Source organism: Lipophrys pholis, assembly GCF_963383615.2.
Source record: "Lipophrys pholis genome assembly, chromosome: 16".
Lineage (NCBI taxonomy): Eukaryota > Metazoa > Chordata > Actinopteri > Blenniiformes > Blenniidae > Lipophrys > Lipophrys pholis.
Genome location: NC_137634.1, coordinates 11,732,293 through 11,752,549, shown reverse-complemented (window position 1 = coordinate 11,752,549; position 20,257 = coordinate 11,732,293). Strand labels below are relative to the sequence as shown.

The window sequence follows — 20,257 nt, the reverse complement described above, 5'->3', positions numbered from 1 at the left end:
ATTGTTCCCAGGAGGGTTTATTTAGGACCAGCTCAGTGAAGGCACCTAGGCAGGGCAAAGGGCACAATCAGATAAATCATTTAATCAAGGACTGAATGCTGCAAGGCCAGATGAGGCACTCCAACAAAACAAAAATGTCTATGACATAATGAAAGGGAACTACGAATAAACATAACAATACATAAGCTGAGATGCAATGTCGTAACATTATGTTAATCCCTGTGTCACTTTATAAGTGACAGGCACCAATAATCACTCTTGATACTGTATAAGAAATGAGGCTACAAACAAGGATATGAATGTACAAAAAGCATATTGTTTTGTTTTTTATGCAAGTTACAAATGTGTCCAAATCTCAGATGAATGTCAGTTTGTGTATAAATATATATCGAAATATTTGCTCTGGTTTCCTCCCACAATCATAGATAGTGAGAATTGCCTTTAGTCAGCTAGGATCAGGTACACTCTCACGCATCCTTTGGTTGGATAAAGTTATATAGTCTTGATATTTGGAAGGACACACTTTCCTTCAATTGTCAGTAAGCATGAATTTGTGATTGACTTGTCCAGGATGTACACTGGTTTTGCACAGTCAGCTAGTATCAGGTCCAGCCAAACCAAAATTGTACAAAGCATGAAGGGAAGATGGATGCATTACAATTAGAGGAATTTAATGCAAGATGTGAACATGTATATATAATTGAATAGTTCAGATATATGTGTTAAAATACAGTAAATGTCATTCACCATATCTACACCAACTTCAGTACAATATCCAAGTAATTGATCGTAGTTATTTCTTAATGCAAATTCAAATCACACCATATCAAACTATGTTTGCTCTTTTAATAAGGTGACTCAGAGGTGACTTGACATCTTCTGAGATTCAAGCGCCATCTAGTGGGTTAACGACTTCAATTCGACTCCTTCTTTTCGTTTCCATCAATGCTTTAAAAGTCATGTTTCTCTGTACTCTAGTTTAAGAAAAACATTTTTAAAAAGTCACCCTTCTAAATAGAAAAGATTGTCTGTTCAAATATGTCAGGCTTTCTTTTATAGAATATTTGTCCTATTAAATATATCATTAAGATGTCGTTTTAATGATTCCAATGCGAACATGGACATTTTGTGCAGTACAGTTGGAAAGCGCTCGCTTTTTAAGGTCTTTGACGTCAGATAGGTGAGACAGTGAGACACAGCCCGTCATCCTGGTCCGGAGCTCCAGTGCGTCTGAGCCGAGGTGCGCGCTCAAGCTCCACTCCGCGCTGCGCTCGCGCTCGGCCCGCCCGGACACTGCAGAGAGAGGAGGGCTCCGGTCCGTGCCATCGCTGCGGCCGCTCGCTCCACACACCCCACCTGTCCCAGTTCTGGCGGAACCGGGAAGAGCCGAGAAGCCATGGCCGAGTCCAACCCGTTTCGGGGGTTCCCCCGCCTGCGCCGGGCCGCGGTAAGCTCCGTCGGGAGGGAGGGAGGGTGGGAGGGAGGGAGGGAGGCTTGTAACGGGGCGGCGAGGATACTGCAGCAGAGAGAGGGGAGCAGCTGTACTCAAGTGTACTGCGACACACAGAGAGGCTGGGACGTGTTCTCAGTGCAGGGCAAACTGCACCACTAATCTGACATGCCTCCCCGTGAGGAGAGTCACAATCACACGGCAGTGCGTGATGAACCGGGACAGGACAGGCCAATGACAAATGTGGGCTTGTTTGGTCTGCAGGTGCACAACAGCATGCGGCTCCATCACATTTGGCACTGCAGACTGCGAAGTGTGCTCAAGTTGTGCATCTTTATGTAACTGTTTTAACATCTATGTCCGCAATACTTGATGCACATGAGCCTAAACGCGGCTGATGTATACAGATGTGCTGACACCTCTGCAGCTATTAATTACAGTCGTCATGACTGCGTCGATGCCAAGGTTAGTGGCGAGTGCCTGGATGAATTATTCACTTTATTTCTTTTTGTACAAAAGCTGTGGACGGCTACGCTGGAGAGGAATCTGATCTCAAGTCAGCAGTGTGTGTTTAAATGGTGGTGAGTTCAGCTCTCACCATCACAGAAAGTTTCTTGCAGTACTGCAAAGGCTGAAGAGTCTTGTTACTCGGCGAAATGACGGATAGAATAAAAAAGTATTATGAGAATTTCTTTTTAGATTCATCATTGCGACACACTACATCACCAACTCTACAAAATGCAAGAGGATTTATGTTTGATAGACGATTCTTTGTTGTTGTAACAATAGTTCTTGGCAATAAATATCACAATTGGAAGATCCATATACAGCCTTTCACAATATCCTCCCAGTAGCCGCCAGCTTGCTGCTGATTCTCCTGTTTATCAAATGAATAAATTGCCAATATATACATTTTATTTCTTCATACTTGAATCATGTGCAATCCACTGAACAATAATCAGCAACAAGGAAAAGCAGTAGCAGAGGATATTTTCTTTGATTGGTGCAACTCTCAGCTGCATCCTGGAATGCATGGTAAACTAGATAAACTAGACTAGTAGTGTGAGAAGAGACACCGTCAGATCACATTTCCCTGCTCTGCTCATCAGCTGACATGAAGTAAAACTGTTTGAGCACGAGTTGTAAAAAATTAGTGATTGGACAATTATTATACCGAGGGCTTAGAAAAGGGAGTTTGAATTGTAAGGAATTATTCATTGCATGAATTAATATTAAGGTTACACGTGCGTGCAGTGGTTTGCACCCGCACAGCATAGGGACCTGGGTTGGATTCTGGGCCAGAGCCACTTTGTGTAGAGTTTGCATAATCTCCCTGTGCATGTGTGTTGCAAAAGTACCTTCAGAGTCACAAAGATGCATAAAAATTCCATAAAAAAATAAATAAAAAATACAGATAAGCAGCATAAGACACATGGTAAAATGATGATACTGATTTGACATACTTGAAATGAACCTGTAATATCTGGAGATAACAAAATACAGTGAGAAAATGTAAAGTGTGTGAAGTCTTGCAGAGCTTATGTCAGCTGATATTGACCGGTAGAAGACAGGAGGAGCTGACTGTGAGGCCACGGGGCTTCCATTGATTGACACTGAGGGGCGTTGATGCTGTGTTGAGCATTCGGCTGTCAGCGACGCTGACTGGATGTCTGACTGCTCTCATCCCCTCATTTTGTCTGTCACACTAATTAAATGCACAATCTCCATTCATCTCATAGACAGACTGGCGCAAAAATATACTCAAGTCATTATCAGCCTCCCTATGATGCATGAAGTCATAGATTCAAAGATAATAGGTGTTTTGTATACTATCTACCAGAGTACCACCTCATTTCTATTCCCACCATCCAGACATCTTGCATTTGAGGTTAACTGATCACTCCGAATTGTCTTTGGTGTGAATGCGCTTGTGTGTTTTTGCCCTGTGATGGACTGCTGACCTGTCCATGGTGTCTCTTGCCTTCACACACACTCGGTTGACTGCAGCCCCCATGCCCATTCAATGTTGGATGAAGACTGCATTGAAGATGAATGAATGGACGTATAGACTTACTTTATATTGCTGTCATAAGATAACAGAGTCGAGTTGGTTTAGATTGCTGGAAAAAGATTGAATTTATCATCCTTTGGGTAAAAGCAAGTAAAAACTGCTTGTTGATCAGCGATAACGTTGATGCAAACTATGTCTGAAAACAGTTCTTATGTTTTGACATAGAAGAGAAGATGTTATGGTATAGCTTCTGAGTAAACCTCTCTCCTTGTTCAGACCTCTTTTCCAGGGAATCTACATTTGGTGTTGGTGCTCCGTCCCAGCAGCTTGTTAAGCTCGGCCCCCAGCCCGTCTTCAAGCACCGACCTGGGCTTTCGCTTCAGCCAAGATGACTTCCTGTTAAAGATGCCGGTGAGGGGATGACAGATTCAAAGTTCACTTACCACTTTTTGCTGATCAATGCAGCACAAACCTGGAATCCTGCACACCTCACTGCTGACGTGCTGCATGTTTTCCAGACAACTTTTCCACTTGACAACATGTCAAACACAGTGCAAAGCTACGATCCCTTGAAACTCTACGTTTTCAGGTGGTGATGCTGCGATCTGTTGGTGACCTGCTGCGCTACATCGATGAAAACCACCTGACTTCGGATTTCACTGCAAAAGTGGAGTATTGCCATAGTGACTGGCTCGTCCTCCGCACGGTATGCACTTCCAATGCATCATAATCCACTGCAGAAGGTTACCTGGAGCTTGACGCTTTGTTAAAGCAGCACCAGCAAAATAACGGAGTGACACAAGGAATTATTGTGATCTCTGAAAAACTAATAATGATGGATTCCACATTAGTGGTTCATGCATTGTGTTGGTGTGCAGTCCATCGAGACATTTGCAGTGACGGTGAAGGAGATCGCCCAGCTGCTGCAGAGCTTTGGATCCGAGCTGTCTGAGATCGAACTCCCAGATGAAGCCAGCGCCATCGAGTTCCTGCTGCACTCTCACACGCACAGATACCGACAGATGAAGGTTGTTGTTACTCTCCATCGCTCCCTCATTCTCCACATCTGCCTCTCACTGTTTCTGGGCTTCAGCTGTCATGATTTCATTGCTTTTTCTTTTTTCTTTTAATTGTTATTTTGTCAGGACGATATCCGGAGCGTGCTGAAGGAAGGACGCCTGCTGCTGTCCAACCTGGAAACTGTCAAGGCCTCCAAGAGAGAGTTGGAGGAGGAGAGAGAAATACAAGCGGACATGGACACTGTTCAAAGGTACAGTATCGACAAATGAGGGGGAAACACAGCTTGAGTTCACACTCACCTTTGGTCGAGAAATTAATTGGAAACGAGACGTAGGATGACATATTTTTAGTTTGATACTTTTAGATGACCTCAGCAGCTTGTTTTGAAGTCTGTGTGTCCTGTGGCCATGTGTTCTCCAGGCTGCTGGCTCAGCTGAGAGACATGGAAGAGGCGTTTGATGGCTTCTTTGAAAAGCACCACTTGAAGCTGCAGCAGTACCTCCAGCTGTTGCACTATGAATTAAGCTTCCAGCAGGTGCGGTGATTGATGTCTGGCTGCATCTGTCCGCGAGTGTTGTGGCGTCGACGCGGCGATGCTCTGTTGTGATGAGTAACCGTGGACATGTTGGTGCTTGTGTAGATGGAGGAGGTGCTGGAGCGGCTGTCTGCCCAGGAAAAAGGGATCGCCTCTTTGGGAAACACCGTGGTTCAGACGGAGCAGCTGCTGAGAGACCTGGAGATGCTGGACCAACAAGCTGAGGTCACTGACATATACGAAAAGTGTTTTAAAGATTACATATATACACTCACTGACCACTTATATCACATTTATTACTTCTCGTTTACCATCGAAGGTAATCAGCCAATCACGTGGCAGCAACTCCATGTTTCGGGCACGTAGACAAAGAGACCGGTTCAAACCAAGCATGAGGTGAATTTGAGATGAGATGAACTGAATTCCATCCATCTTTGTGCACATGTTTACCTTTACAGCCCATGCATGAACAGGGAGAACATGCAAACTCCACAAGGAAAGGCTTTCGACTGGACAGGAAGTGGGGATATTCTCCCTGTGACGCCAACTTAACTATAACACCAGCAGATCTCAGTGATCAAAGGTCACAATGATCTCAACCTCATGTTTGTGCAATTTTTCTTATCAATATTAAACTTATAAAAGACTACACTTCAGTCCTTTACAGTATTCTTTATTACAACATGGAAACGTCTTTTCAAGAGAGTCTGGCCAGACGCCAACTTCAGTTGCAACTTTCCTGACTTGGTGGAAGCATACTTTCCACTCTATTCAAGTACCTCGTTGTTATGAGAACAGACATTTTATTTGTGGTCCATGGATTGACTGGCCAGCTGGTTGGTGGTGTAGTGGTCAACTTTCTTCCCTTACAGCAGGAAAACCTCTGGTTCTCCTCTGAGTCCTGTTTTCTCTGTGTGGGGGGAAAAGATTTACTCACGGGTACTCCTGCTTCGACCCAAAACCGAGGTGCCGAGTGGTGGTCTGACTGTTGCTTTCTAACATTACCTATCTATTAAATGGCATTGAATGTTTTTGTGTGAAGACTGATTTTTCAGATCTTCTTATCAAGGAGGAATTAGCTGTACCAATGAAGCCCCAATTGTGTTCTTCATTAATGAATATATTGGATTTATTCTCTAAAGTAGAAGCATTTCCTCGAATCAGGACACAAACGTGACAAGATCAGTTGATTCAACTTCAAATGACTTTAGTGAGATAAGATGTTCACTGAAATGTTGCAACACACATGTCTGAACCAAAATATTCCTGTGTCGGTGTGATTCAGGAGGAGATGGCTCGTGCCCAGGTGGTGATCTTACACGGGCACCAGTTGGCTGCGAGCCATCACTACGCGCTGGCTCTCATCGTGCAGCGCTGCAACGAGCTGCGGCATCTCTGCGACGTTATCACCACTTCCATACGCACAAAGCGGGCCTCGCTCACTCGAACCCGAGATCTGCTTCTCCGCCTGGAAGAGGTAAAAAAAACAAACCAAAAAATCAACAACAAACTCAAGATGTTTTTCATAATGCAGAAGCACAGAATCAAAGATGGCCGCAAGCAACCTTCTGGTAGGATTTGGGATGTGTAGATGTTATGAGTGTAACTCCCAGACAGTTTTTGACAGGCATGTATAACGAGTCGTCTGAAGGGCCACGAGACCCCATCCCCAACCTTTTTTTTTTTTTTAAATCTGGTACACCAATCTTTAGGAGTTAATAGATTTTTGGCTTTACAGGTGTGTAGAAGCAAAAAAAAAGCCTTTCCAAACACATTTGCTTGAGATTCATTGTAGCTACCCTGCAAGTATTGAATAACAAACTTTAAAATCCATATAGGGTAATTCAATGAACACAATTTAGATATATTTAATTATTTTCATTAACGTACTTGCTGTGATTCTCATTATTGCTTACGGTAGAAATGGAGTACAATTTGCTTCTCTGCCAGTAAGGATGAGGTTGTTGTGGTCGTCTCGATGATCAGAGTTGCTCATCTCTGGCTTATGATATCTGCAAAAAGAAAATAATTTTTAACTATCCATGACAGATCTGACTCGTCCTTACAGTTTCTGTGTAAAACTGTCCTATCCCAGATAATATTTAGGAGTGTCACACATTTCTAAACTTTCATTACCACATACAGTACCTGCTAATAACATATCTTGAAAATAAGGCAGAAACTCTTATTCATTGCACAATTATTGATAATTGTACAGCCAGAAAATCTGAATGAATTCAGTTAATTTCGTAGTAAAAAAGTATAAAAACGACAAGATTGACATTTCCTTAGCGATTGGTGCCTTTTCTTTTACAGTCAAAGCCGGTTATTGACTATAGCAAATCTTTTACGCGTGAGAGGGAATGAATGTCTCAGTTCATGTGTTTCGTATTGTTGTGTTGCGTGTTTTTGTGTGAGCAGGCCCTGCAGTGGTGTGACGAGGGCGCTTATCTGCTGGCAAGTCAGATGGTGGACAAGTTCCAAACCAGAGAGGGGGCCCAGGAGGCTCTGCAGTACCTGAGCTGTCACCAGGAGAGGGCGCCATCTGCCCTGAAGAGCAGCCAGGACATTCTGAGCCTGGAGTTTGAAGCCATACTCACCCCACAGCTGCAGGTAAAGCTGGGAGCAGAAATATAACGGAGGATAAGAGTGATGCCCCGCCTCCATCCACACTGTGTTTCCTTCCAGTCGCAGGTTTCCGTGGTGACGGAGAAACTGATCTCCATGCAGTCCATGATCAGGAACAGAGAGCAGTGCTTGAAGAAGCTGGCGGACATTCAGGTCCGACCCATACAGCTGGTGGCCCCCCGGCCAGAACCGGACCAGACCTCAATACGCTGCAAGTCACCCCTCTTCTCCCCCAAACATGGTACACCACCACTTATTTGACTGATCTTTTATCCCAGCTGCAGGCGCACTGTTCGGATCAGCCTCATTATAACACTTAAACTCATCCTCGTTCCTCTTTGTCTCTCATCAATGAAGAGATCGAGAGCATGAAGAATAACAGCTGCTTCTCATTGACTCACACTTAACTCAGCTGGTGTCAGGAGGGTTCAGTTTCCTTAAAAATGTATTTTTAAACACACTTGAACTCGTAACTAAACATGTCTAAAGCTTGAGCTCACACGGTCTGATATTGAGACAAAATGATTCAAAGACAATACTCAACTATGAATTTTATGTTTTGTCGATTTAAGAGTTGTGCACTGCTCTGATAAGGTTAAATATTTTTAACTTGATTTCCCGTCTGACAAATTCAGTTCAGCAACATGTGCACTTAATTCATATATTTATTCAAATGCCACTAAGATGTTATTCTAAAAGAATTTTAAAGTTCCATTACTGTGCTATATAGGAAGAGGGGTTTGTCATTATAACAACATTTTAAACTTTAATGTAATACTGGTATAAAAACTACATCATTTAATCATTCCATTACTAGATTGTCTGGATTACCTTCTCCTCCTCCAAATGCTGACTTTCAAGAGCTATGAATTACCCAAGTTTACAGATTTTTTTTTCCATTAGTGAGACTTTCATGTTTCAAATGTTTGACTTGACCTTTATTCTAGTTTAGGATTGCATGGTTGGACTGCGGCCAATGACCAGTAGGATGGAAAGTTGTATTTCTCCCCCTTTCTGGCAATTTGAAATTATTCTTATTAATCATAACTTGTCGAGAAGACGTATATGAGACGCATTTTCACCAAATCCTTTCAGTGGTGATGTGAGTTTACTATTATACAACATCAAAGTGTTTCTCAGTCAAAATCAGACTTGCATAGTTGATACAAAAAGTTTCTATTTATGATTCTTTCGATTTATTTTTGCAGCCTTGGTTTAATAATCAAATTGCGAGTGAGTTTGTTTTCATAGCTGGGTTATTTTTAATTCTATTGACTGTTTAAATAACATAATGCAGGGTCGAGGATAAGAGCATTTTTTTCTTTCTTTCTGGGAAATAAACCTTCGGCACGATGCGTCTCTCATAAACTTTTTTTACACAAAATCAGCAGCTGTTTAATCACCAGAGAACAAAAATATCCTTCTGCCTTTATTGCTGGCGTCGGTTTCCAGCAGCGATAATGTTTCTACACATTCATTTTATTGGTGAAGATCATTTTATATCTGTAAAATCTCTATTTTTACATTTTACACCTTTAAGGCTGTGATACTACAATCATTAAAAAAGACTGCGAGCGCTGAGTAGATTGAGTATCCTGCCTGCCTCCAGAGAATACTTTACTCTCTCATTATATCCCTTTACTACCTTTCTGCATGACTGTGAGACATTAATACAAATGGAGGACCTCCCTGAATATCGCCCTTCCTTCACTACAGCCGCTGAGCTTTCTTCACACACGTTTTCTTCCTTGTGATGATGTTTAACAGTTCGCTCTGCTTGCTCTTGTGAATGTCTCTCTGCAGTTGTAGACTTTAACGTCTTGAACTCCAAGTTCTCCTTTGACCTGCTTCCCGGGAAGAGAGCCGCCCGGAAGAATAACAGCCAGCGCAAGGTGGGTTCAAGTGTTTGTGCTCCAACAATTCTCACCCCGGTGAAAAATCTTTTTTCTTACAACTTGAGGATTTCTCCCCCAAAAGACATATACTGTACTATTATTTCACTCTTTATATCCTTCATAAAACATCTGCTGCTCGCAACGCGTCCAAGCTGACTGGTGTGTTTTATGTGTGTTTTGTCAGATCGAGGTGATGCATGACTACCAAGGCAACCGCAGCTGTTTTTATGGCAGCAACCCTGAAACTGACTCTGAGGCGGAGGACAATCCCGAGCAGGTCACACGGTATACAGTCTTGGACCTGTCAGAGCTGATCCCTGACCTCAAGCTTCACCTGAAATTTCAATTCTATATTCAATGTTGTTTTTTTGTTTATAATGTTTTGTGGATTAACATAAATACTTCTTTTTTGTAGTCACGTTATGAAGGAACTGATTGCTACAGAGAGGATCTATGTGGACGAACTGCTCTCTGTCCTTCTGGTGAATACATCTGATGTTGCTCGGCTCTACGCCATTCTTCGTACGAGCAGCAGTGAAGAGATGCTCCAACGGGCGTTCCTTGATCTTTCTCATGCTCCCCTTGTCTCACCTCCTCTCCGCCCTGTCTCAGGGCTACAGGGCGGAGATGGAAGACCCCGCCATATCCAATCTTCTCCCTCCAGCTCTGTGCAGCCAGAAGGACGTTCTGTTCGGCAACATGCCAGAGATCTACCAGTTTCACAGCAGGTGAGCCACAGACACATTCTGCCACACTGAGCTCACAAGCTGTCGCTGAGTTTTTCCTGTCATTCTCGTTTTCCTCGTCAGTTCGAAACCCTCAAACTCTCCTGTGTGATTCTCCAAATAGGATCTTTCTACAAGATCTGCAGAGTTGCCTGGAAACACCGGAGAGGGTGGGAGCTTGCTTCCTGCAACGGGTGAGGAAACATAATGAGGAACATGTGAATATCGTGGAACATTATATAATCTCTACACTCGCGTAATTTTTTGTGTGAACAGAAAGAGAAGTTCCAGGTGTACGAGCGCTACTGCCAGAACAAACCTCGCTCTGAGTTACTGTGGCGGCAGTGCTCCGATTCGCCCTTTTTTCAGGTTGCTATATGACACTCTGAATATATTATTGTCATAACTGTATTTTTTAGTTTGTATTCAGAATCGGTTATCACTTTATATGTCAGCAAAAGAGGATGTTGATTTAACCACCCCCGTCTTTCATTTGCAGGAGTGTCAGAAGAAACTGGACCACAAGTTGGGTCTAGACTCTTACCTGCTGAAGCCAGTCCAACGCCTCACCAAGTACCAGCTGCTACTCAAGGTTTGTACATCGTCCACAGAGATGACAAAGTCTTTGTACTTTTGCGACTGTGCTTACTTTGCTTTTTCAATTATATGAAATTTATTTCACTTAAATAGTTCCCAGATGTTTCCCACGCTGGAACACAGACACCTGTACTGTTGGCTCCTTAACATATGTAGAATTCACTCTTGATGATGATGATGATGATGATGGTGATGATTCAATGTTAGAATGTGGCCACTTCCCACTTTCATTTGATTTCATACTATTTAAAATGGGGTCAACCCAAGTTATCTATTTTTTTAATTTACAATATGACATCTTTTCCAACTCAAAACTAAAATACAATTTGAGTCAACTTGAATTTGACAAAATATATAACGATGTATCCACATGGACAAATATAGAATTACAGTAACATAAGTTCCATGCATCCCATCATGTCTTGACTTAACAATAGACAAATTAATTATTTACTTGTGAGACGCACAAACTTAGCACACAACTCCGGACTCAGAGAAGAGCTTATTGCTCAGTTTTTGGTATGAGAGAAGAAACCAACAATCCAAAACAATAAAAACAATAAATAACTTTGTGACAAATAAATAATAAAACCACTGGTAGATTCATTAAAAAAAAAACAGGTGAGTGACAAACATAAAATGCCCTTGGTAAATGACAAAATCAGAACAGAAAGCAACAGTACAAAATGTGCACAGATCCTGTTAAATTATAAATGAGTGATGCAGAGGTTTACACCTGGTGGTGATGCTCAGTCGCACCACTGAAACACAGAGGCTGGGAGTGGCAATTTAAGATAAAACTAGCCATCCTCTGCAACCGTGCGTTGTAACCTCAAGTATCAAAATGTGTCTCACTGTGCCAGCATTCCGTGGCCTAACCTCAGATGGTGTTTTTATGGGCTTCCATTGCTCGCTCTACGGTGCTTAATAATAGCAAAAATAAGTCACGTTGACAAGCCAGTCTGCACAGTAATAGGTTCTGTTGGACAAAAAAAAAAAAAAGAAGACATTTAGATTTATGAATGAGACAATGATACGCTGAGATACAGACACATATAAAGAAAGGGACAGTCCCTTTGTGCCGTAGAGACAACAGGTATACATAATTTATTCAATTTAGCTGACTGGCAGACAGTCTGGCGCTAATTTGAATTTACACACAGACATTAATGTGGACAGACGTCGGTGGAGATGAGATTAGATCAGCTGCGAGCCGCGGACATGTCATGCTGTGTGTCTGTTCTCGTTCAGGAGCTTTTGAAGCACTGTGCGGAGCAGCGATATCGCTGCGAGCTCCAGGAGGCTCTGGACTCCATGCTGGAGCTGCTGAAGTCTGTCAACGACTCCATGCATCAGATAGCCATCACTGGATATCAGGTACCTGCCAGTCCAAACAGGGGGTCTCATCTCCCCACACGTCTCTTATTATAGTGAATCAGAGGCCATTTCCTGCTCACTCTGTTCAATAAAATTAATTTTTGATTTCTTAAATTGCTTCTTTTATTAACTTGTCACTGCGACGTGATGAACTTTTCCAGTCCACAGTTTCCGAGGACCTGCTGTTCTGTCTCTCTGTCTCAGGGTGACCTCAGCCAGCTGGGCCGGGTGGTCATGCAGGGCGGCTTCAGCGTGTGGATCAGTCATAAGAGCGCAGCGGTGCGAATGAAGGAGCTGGCCAGATTCAAGCCCATGCAGAGGCATCTCTTCCTCTACGAGCACGCCTTGCTCTTCTGCAAGCGCAGAGACGAGGAGCACCACGACAGGACGCCTTTCTACAGCTTCAAATCCTGCCTCAGGGTAACAAAATTGTGACGCATTCACATCAACTCCTCCTGTCTGTCAGTCAGATGAAGGATTTACATGTGGCGGTTAATTTGAAGGTTCTGGACGCACGTAGTCTTGTGGTTAGCACTTTGTATGCAGTTTGTATGTCCTGCCTGACTATACATCCAAGTTAAAAAAAATCGATGGCTGAATTACTCATTATTAAAAAGTATAGTGACAATTATTTTCTTCTTTTCCTTTAGATGAGTGCAGTGGGAATCACTGAAAATGTGAAAGGCGATGTGAAGAAATTTGAAATCTGGTACAGTGGCAGAGAGGTGGTGTACATCGTTCAGGTCTGTCACCCTTGTGTTTTCTATTTCTTCACAGACTTCCATCCTTTTATAACCCGTGTGTTACAACTCCTGTGTTTTTCAGGCTCCCACGCTGGAGGTTAAAGTCGTCTGGCTCACAGAGATTCGAAAAATTCTCACAAACCAGCAAAAACTACATCAAGGTTTTTTGTCACTGCCGTGTTTCAGTTGTGACTTTTACTCCTGTTACGTGAAGACATAGAAGTTGACCTGTTTTCTAGCGGAGAAGCAGCTTTGGGTAGAGTACAACTCGTTCTGTGTAATTTTCCTCTGTGTCATCTCCTTTTCTCAGATGAGGCGACGTCGCTTCCACTTTCAGACAACCCTCTCTCTGACAGGTGACTCTTTTTTGCATGGCCTCACTATCACCTTTGAATTGGCTCTAAATGTGTCTCACACGAGAACTGTCGCCCTGCAGATTGTCTGCAAACACCAACTCAGGCTGTCTTGTCGTACTCTATAATAGAGCTTTGCTGCCTCTGAGAAGCTGATTTTGGCCTCTTGACATGTAGCGAGAACCTACTTTTGGTCTCTCGGTTGAGGAACTACTCAAATCTTCCACACATGCCATTTTATCTTTGTATATTTTTTGTTACAACCTATTGTAGTGAGATGCTGGATGAGTGTGCATGTGTGCAGCCTCTGCTCATCTGCATCAATTACCCTGGAGAAGTGGCGTTCATCATTGAACTGCCAAATCCCGCAGATGGCACGACGCTGTCCTTGGCTCTGAAATTTCAAGCTGCTGAATTTCAGCACCATCCAGAGTGTTGCATGCGGAATTTATATATAAACTGTTAACCGTTTTTCAGTATTTTATAAATGCTGCTGATTATTGAAGCCACTCGTTTCTATTGATTGATGCTATTGATTATGATCGAGAACCTCCCCCGTGTTAATACTCAAACTGCTTAATGGGAATTAATTCTCCTGTGAGCAAGTGAGTGAAATAAATGTACACATTAGATATTAATTAAGAGATGACAGTGAGTTAATGAAGTTATTATGATCACTATTAAATGTTAAATGGTTCTCCAGGATTGTGTGGTTAACAGAGCTTTTCTCAGTGTTGACGGGCGTTTGTACAAAACGACAGTGCTCTATTTACTGTAGCATGCCAGCATGTGATACAGTTTTATGATCGTCTTTCTTTTGTAAGTGTTCAACTTGTGTTTTGATTCATATTACAGGAAATGTATGCATTTGAAAACAATGTTTTTCAGTTTGTCAACAGGCTCCATGACAAAGTCAAAACCAACAATTAATTAATGCATTTTTTTTTGATAATGTGGAGGGGCTCCAGATAGCTTCAGCTTCAATTGAGTTGGTTTTGGTTTTATCTCTGGATTTGTTGACCATTACTAACCTTTAAGTAAATGAATTAACTTGGAGTTGCTCTGTTTTCACATTATCTGAACATGGAATAACATGATGACTGTCACTGTTTGAATGATTCATGCACACAATATTGGTGGAGATTGTGTACTGTATTTTTTATTTTTTTAACATAATCAAAGTGTCTCTGCTTTATGTGGCAGATGGGTTGGATTTAATGCATTCAAACAAAAGTACATCTGTTTATTAGACAAAGTGTGGCAAAACCCACCTATCTGCTACTTAATTCAGGTTAAACCACATTGTTATCATTTAAGAAATATTGTTTACTCAAGCTGTGTTACATGTGTGTAAAATATGAAATGATATTTCCATATATTGCAGCGATTTGTGACCTGATTTAAAGCCAGACGCTGAAAATATATGTGAACAAACTGGAATGCAATATTAATTTACTGAATGTGGATGAGGTATGAGCTTGTTTTGTGACACAGTGAATGTTGTTGTTTGTTTGTTTGTTTTGTTTGCTGTGGTCGTGTCTTGTTCCCACTGTGATGCGGTTTAGTGCATCAGAGGTGTGTGTGTCGTGGGCCGTGGCGCCGGTGGGAGGCTGCTCAGCGTGTCTCCCTGTTCCTCACAGCTCCTCTGCGACAAGCCACGCCCACATGAGCAGAGGGGAGGAGTCCATACACACCAGCCCCGCCCACTCCGACCCAGTGGTTCATTCGCCTCGACGTAGTGAGTTACTTCAGCGTTGGCTTCATCAGTATTGATTATGATTTCTCCTGTTGGACTGATTAGTTGTAATCTTTTTCTACGTTCTATAGTGGGAGGATCTATATATATATATATATATACGTCTACATATGTAATTGTAACGCTTACTTTAATTAAGTTATAAGGTTAAAGCTCAGTCGTGCAATGGACCCAGATTCGTTTATAGGAGCTTGAAAAGGTGAATGAAAAGCAGAGACACAGAAATAAGGTTTTGTAGGTGAATTATATTGAAAACAAAATAGTTAAACACATTGAACATATAAATATAAATTAACGTTTTAAAGTGTACATGACAATAACAAACAACAATGACAACAATAACTACACAAATACGGTTAACAAAAACCCGTATGACCTTTAGTCAGCGTTTCTTTTAGTGTTTCTGTCAAAAGAAAAGCAGAATCTTGTTTCCAAAAAAACAGAGTTCAGAGTTCATCAGATTCTTTTTCCAAAAACAAAGTTCATTGATCAAAAAGAGAATGGAAAAGAATCATAATCCAACAAAAATGGTATCCGGTGGATGCAACAAAAAAAAAAGGAATAAAGGGGGTCCTACCGGATCGGCTTGACACCTCTCACAGAGGAATACTGGGGCAGGAGGGGGGGGGAGAAAAAAACCTGATCTGAAAACAAGGTCATGAGAAAATCTTATAAGTTTCACAAAATTAACAGTTCATGTTCATGAATAAAAAATAATTTCTTTCCGGAATCAATCATCAAAACAGTTGCGCAAGACAATCAAAAACAATCTGAAATATATACACTTTAAATAGTGATATCTGCGATCGCGGCTCCCGCTAACCCGAAAGTCGCGATTTTCCCACAAAATAACTTTTTTTCTCACTGCGATCAGATATCTAACGTACTGGTTCAGTGGAGACTGGGCTTCGACCACTCACCGTCAAATCTTGTGAACTGTCGTGATGTGGTTTCAAAGTTATGGTAACTTTCTGAAGGTTTGTTTGTAGCTTGAGTCAGTACGTGGTCGCAGCGGAAGCAGTGACTTGCCGACCGGAAGTGACGGCTGTCGGCCATTTTTATGCGAGTGCCACTTGTGGCTGAGGGCTGGAGTGCATCAGCCGTCTGTAGCAGACATGGGTTACTTAATGTACAATGCACATTCGATTTTAAGACCTGCACAAGCGTCCCTAAATATATGTGCTAATTCTACAACCCAGGCCTTTCATATGAAAATGGCTTCCATCATGTTGTGAATGCAAAAAAAAAAAACCTTTAAAAATTGTCAGAAAGAGTTTTGCCCTAATCCTAATTTCTACGCATGCTCCACAAACGATTCCCCTGCAGTTATTTCATCTCTCTGTGCCTTGCAGGCTGGCCGGTCCCACACTCGGTGGCGATCTGCGAGGGCCTGGAGGACTGGGGCGCTACCGATCTCTCCAACATATCGGACTCTGAGGAGGAGGACCAGCCTTCCCCACTGGTAAGAGTTTGGTCAAAGTCACAAAATAGATAGAATGAATACATTCTGGGAAAAATTGTAAACATAATATTAACACTCATTTGCAATCCAGCTTTATGCTGTGCAGTTTTGTGCTGTATCACTGATACATAGGCTACATTTACATTGATGTCTACCTGGTGCTTTGGGCGTGGGGAACATAAGTAGAAATCCAGGTTGTAGCTGGATAAGAATACGGTGTAAAAGTTTGCTGTTTATGGCACATGGATCTCAAAATCTTCAGCATTATTGGAGACGTGCTCAGGTCACACACGGCTCTTAGGATAGACGTATGCAAACATTTGCTGTTAAACTATTAAAACAAACTTTTAGCTGAACTTGTATATTTATCTTTCGATGGATATTTTGGGATGTTGTGTGCTTGTAAAATACACAGTATCTCTGATCTGTTGTCTTTTCCAGGTGGCGGGCAGGTACAGAGTCATGGTAGAGAGCAGCATGGCGAGCACTGATGACATTATCTTTAATTGTGGTGACGTTATCCAACTACTTCATGAGGAGTCGTCGGGAATGTGGTAACAAAGTTTTTCAGCAATACTGATCATAGACTATTTAACATTCAGCTGTAAATCACTACAAACAACAGGAAATGAAACCATTGTTTTCTAGAAGTGGCGGGTTTCGTTTATTCTGGTTGACTTTTCAGGGTGGTGAGAAACGTAAGTCGTGGGGAAGAAGGTCGTGTTCTGCCTGAGGATCTGCACAGGATTCTGGGAGAAACCTGCTAGGAGCCAACTCTGAGAAGATGTATATATATATATATATATATTATTTTTTTTTTTTCTCTCCATTTTTTGTTTCCATTTTGGTCCATTTTTTTGACATGCAACTATCAACACTTACACACAGACTCACATATTCCATTCACTTTCTGACCAAAACTGGACTCTGCTATTTCTCGGACCGAAGCACAACATGAGCCACCTATTTACTCTCCAAACTACTGTGACAGATTCACCTCAGAGCCTCAGACGGTTGTAAAATGAAATGGTCAAACCTCAGACGATAGTGGGACATATGGACGGAAAGCACACACAGGCAATGGGTTCATTTGGCTTCTTCTGCAGGAATACAGTTGATGAATTGGACTTCACATGTTGAACAGAGACTTTAATTCATACACACAGCGTGGACGTTTAAGACTTCAAGTTGTATTATTTCTATTTTCTTACGTGATGTCACAGGAATCATCGGTATGCCAACATATCATTACTGTTTGTGTGCCAACCAACTAAGCAAGTCATTGCTGCTGCTTCTTGAAAAATAGCTTTATTGTACAATGTCATTATTTTGAATGGATTTTTTTGCGGGGGGGCTGGGGGACAGCCAGCTATTGCCAAAAGGATAGGCACTGAATGTATAAAGAAACCACCCCAGGAAATCTGCCTCCTAGTGGCAAAAGTGAGCAATCGTTGTCTTCCAGTTGCTGATATGACATAAAAGAGAGGGGGAAAAAATAGTTAATATTTCAGGTTTTACAGCTCTCCACCGTCATGAAAGCTGTAGTGAGTTAGCTTTGTCACTCAGTGGCGTTAATGAGGTATTATGGACATGTCATAGCAGGAAATGCACAGGTGAAATAATCATAAAGATAGCCTGTGACATGTGGCTTTCCTATTCAAATTGTTTTTATAAGATGTATGCTGCTGCACTTATTAGTCATTTCTGTAGTTCTGGAGCATAATGGGTCCCAACCATGTTTTTTCAATGAAATGCCTCTTAAGAATGCCACTGGCATAAATTCAGCCTTCTCAAAGGTAATGAAGCTCAGTTTCACTTGGGGTCATCAGCGAAGCTTTAAGTGATTCTGACCTGAACTGCCATGTATTGATAGACGCCCTCTTATTTTGGAAACCTTGTCAATATAAGTGGATGTGAACAACGTGCCAACTAATCAAGTGAGGAGGTTTGAATGGATTTTTTTATTTTTTTAAATGGCGTAAAATCAAGGAAATAATTCGTCATGTTTAAAGCGTCGATCCCAACAAATTTATCGGAGCCCTTTTTCTTACCACAACCTGTTTGTAAAACGGAGCCGTCATTGGGTGTTGAGCCATCGTTTTCCTGCTTTGACATGTCAGGAAATGCTTTATGTAAAAGTCCAGGTTTGTGCTGCAGTGTTCACTTCGAAAGAAACGTTATGTGGGTTTTTGAGAAACCGACACTGGCTGTGGTTGTCCACGCTCAGATGTCATGTCATTTCAACAGTGAAAAGATTCCTGCCTTCATTTTCTGCACTTGCTGCTGATTATGGTGATCATGTATTATAAGTTGTAAGTATTGACTGATAAGTCTGTAATTTGCTCATCAAACAAAGTTTTGTTGCCCTGATATGAAGGTTTGTATTTGTTTGCCGCTCTGCATGGACAAATCACTCTCTGCAAGTTTAGTGCTTTAAAAAAAAAAAAAAAAGAATCTGCTATCTCACCACGACAAGGTGTTCGGTGTTGGGTTACAGTGTAACGTAGGGTTGTTACTCACAACAGATCAGTTGCAGTTACATTGTGAATTATGGTGGTTTTTTGGGGAAAATCTATGAGAGCTAAATGTCTGTTAGTTTAAAACTGCCTTATTTTAAAAACTGCCCTGATAGATTGTGGTCATTGGAAAAGATGGAAACTTAGTGTGAAAAGTGGTCCAGAAAACACTGCCACTTCACCATCAAATGAGCATCATGTTAATCTGTGAAGGGCAGAAGCTGTTGTTACTTAAGTTTTAAAAAAAAAACTCCAGGAAAATGTGAATATGTAAATTTAAAAAAATCTAAATTTTAGAAATAGTCTGTAGTCATCTAAAGGGTTCAACTTTAACAGACAGTCAGACATTACTACTCAGCTATCAAGTGACAATAATAAATTGTTCTGTCTCTAGACTGTAAATCGAACTCAGCCGGTAACACTAAATCCAAGAATAACGCAGACTAAAGATTCATTTCACAGCATTTATCACCCTCAGTGAGAACATTAGAGTCAGTTCATAGGCAGAGCTGGACTGCTTAAATAAATTATGTCCTGCCTTCACTTAAACAAGTGATATTTCATTGTGTTAAATTGATTTAGAATCCACCAACACTGGCTCCACTGCAACATCCCGACCCGTTCGGTCAGGCTTCAGTGTCTTTTTCCACTGTACCTTAACTTGGTGTTTGCTGCTTTTGCTCATTTTGCACTGTTTTGATATTTTGAGTCTTAGTGAAAAGCTTGTACTATAATGCATAATGGATATGAATTTTTTCCCCAAATATAAGCACATGACTTTGTTTGGAATTAACTTGGCTTGTGTGGTTATTTCATTTTGTGAGAAGGGTTTTGGAAATTCATGAAGTTGTGTTGTTGGGGTTTTTTTTTTGTAGTTTTTAACATGATTGTCAAATAAAATTTTAAAACTAAATTTAACTAAGTACAAATAGGTACTGGTTTATTTAGTGATTGATATGGCAATTCACCCTATTACACCCTATTAGTCTCTGCCTCAGCTGATTATTACAAAACAAAGTGTTCCTTATGAAAGAGAAGCCTTACTAGCACGACTGTAAATAAATGGAAGAATCAATGTATTTGAAAAAACAATATATAATTGGTTTATCATCTTGAATGTTGGCTTAAAAGATTGATGCATCGTCAGTGAAGGCACACATAAAGTAGGTGCAACGATGCAATAAAAGTG

At 41.5% G+C, this 20,257-nt stretch overlaps 2 protein-coding genes across 2 annotated transcripts in view; one reads left to right on the top strand and one right to left on the bottom strand.

The window, feature by feature from the left end:
• The window catches only part of LOC308121312 (actin filament-associated protein 1-like 1), a 120,600-nt gene that overhangs the window by 51,365 nt on the left and 48,978 nt on the right, over window positions 1–20,257 (bottom strand). The window lies entirely within an intron of this gene.
• Window positions 1,397–17,319, top strand: mcf2b (MCF.2 cell line derived transforming sequence b; the record flags this gene model as incomplete). Its single annotated transcript, XM_080483685.1, has 26 exons — window positions 1,397–1,447; window positions 3,738–3,872; window positions 4,051–4,167; window positions 4,340–4,489; window positions 4,607–4,731; window positions 4,902–5,016; window positions 5,122–5,241; window positions 6,302–6,493; window positions 7,438–7,629; window positions 7,705–7,885; window positions 9,448–9,536; window positions 9,724–9,824; window positions 9,955–10,021; window positions 10,152–10,267; window positions 10,389–10,458; window positions 10,541–10,633; window positions 10,764–10,856; window positions 12,113–12,238; window positions 12,443–12,658; window positions 12,889–12,981; window positions 13,064–13,142; window positions 13,292–13,337; window positions 14,900–15,072; window positions 16,443–16,552; window positions 16,994–17,106; window positions 17,238–17,319. 26 exons carry the CDS (start codon window positions 1,397–1,399, stop codon window positions 17,317–17,319), a joined length of 3,045 nt encoding a protein of 1,014 aa, XP_080339811.1.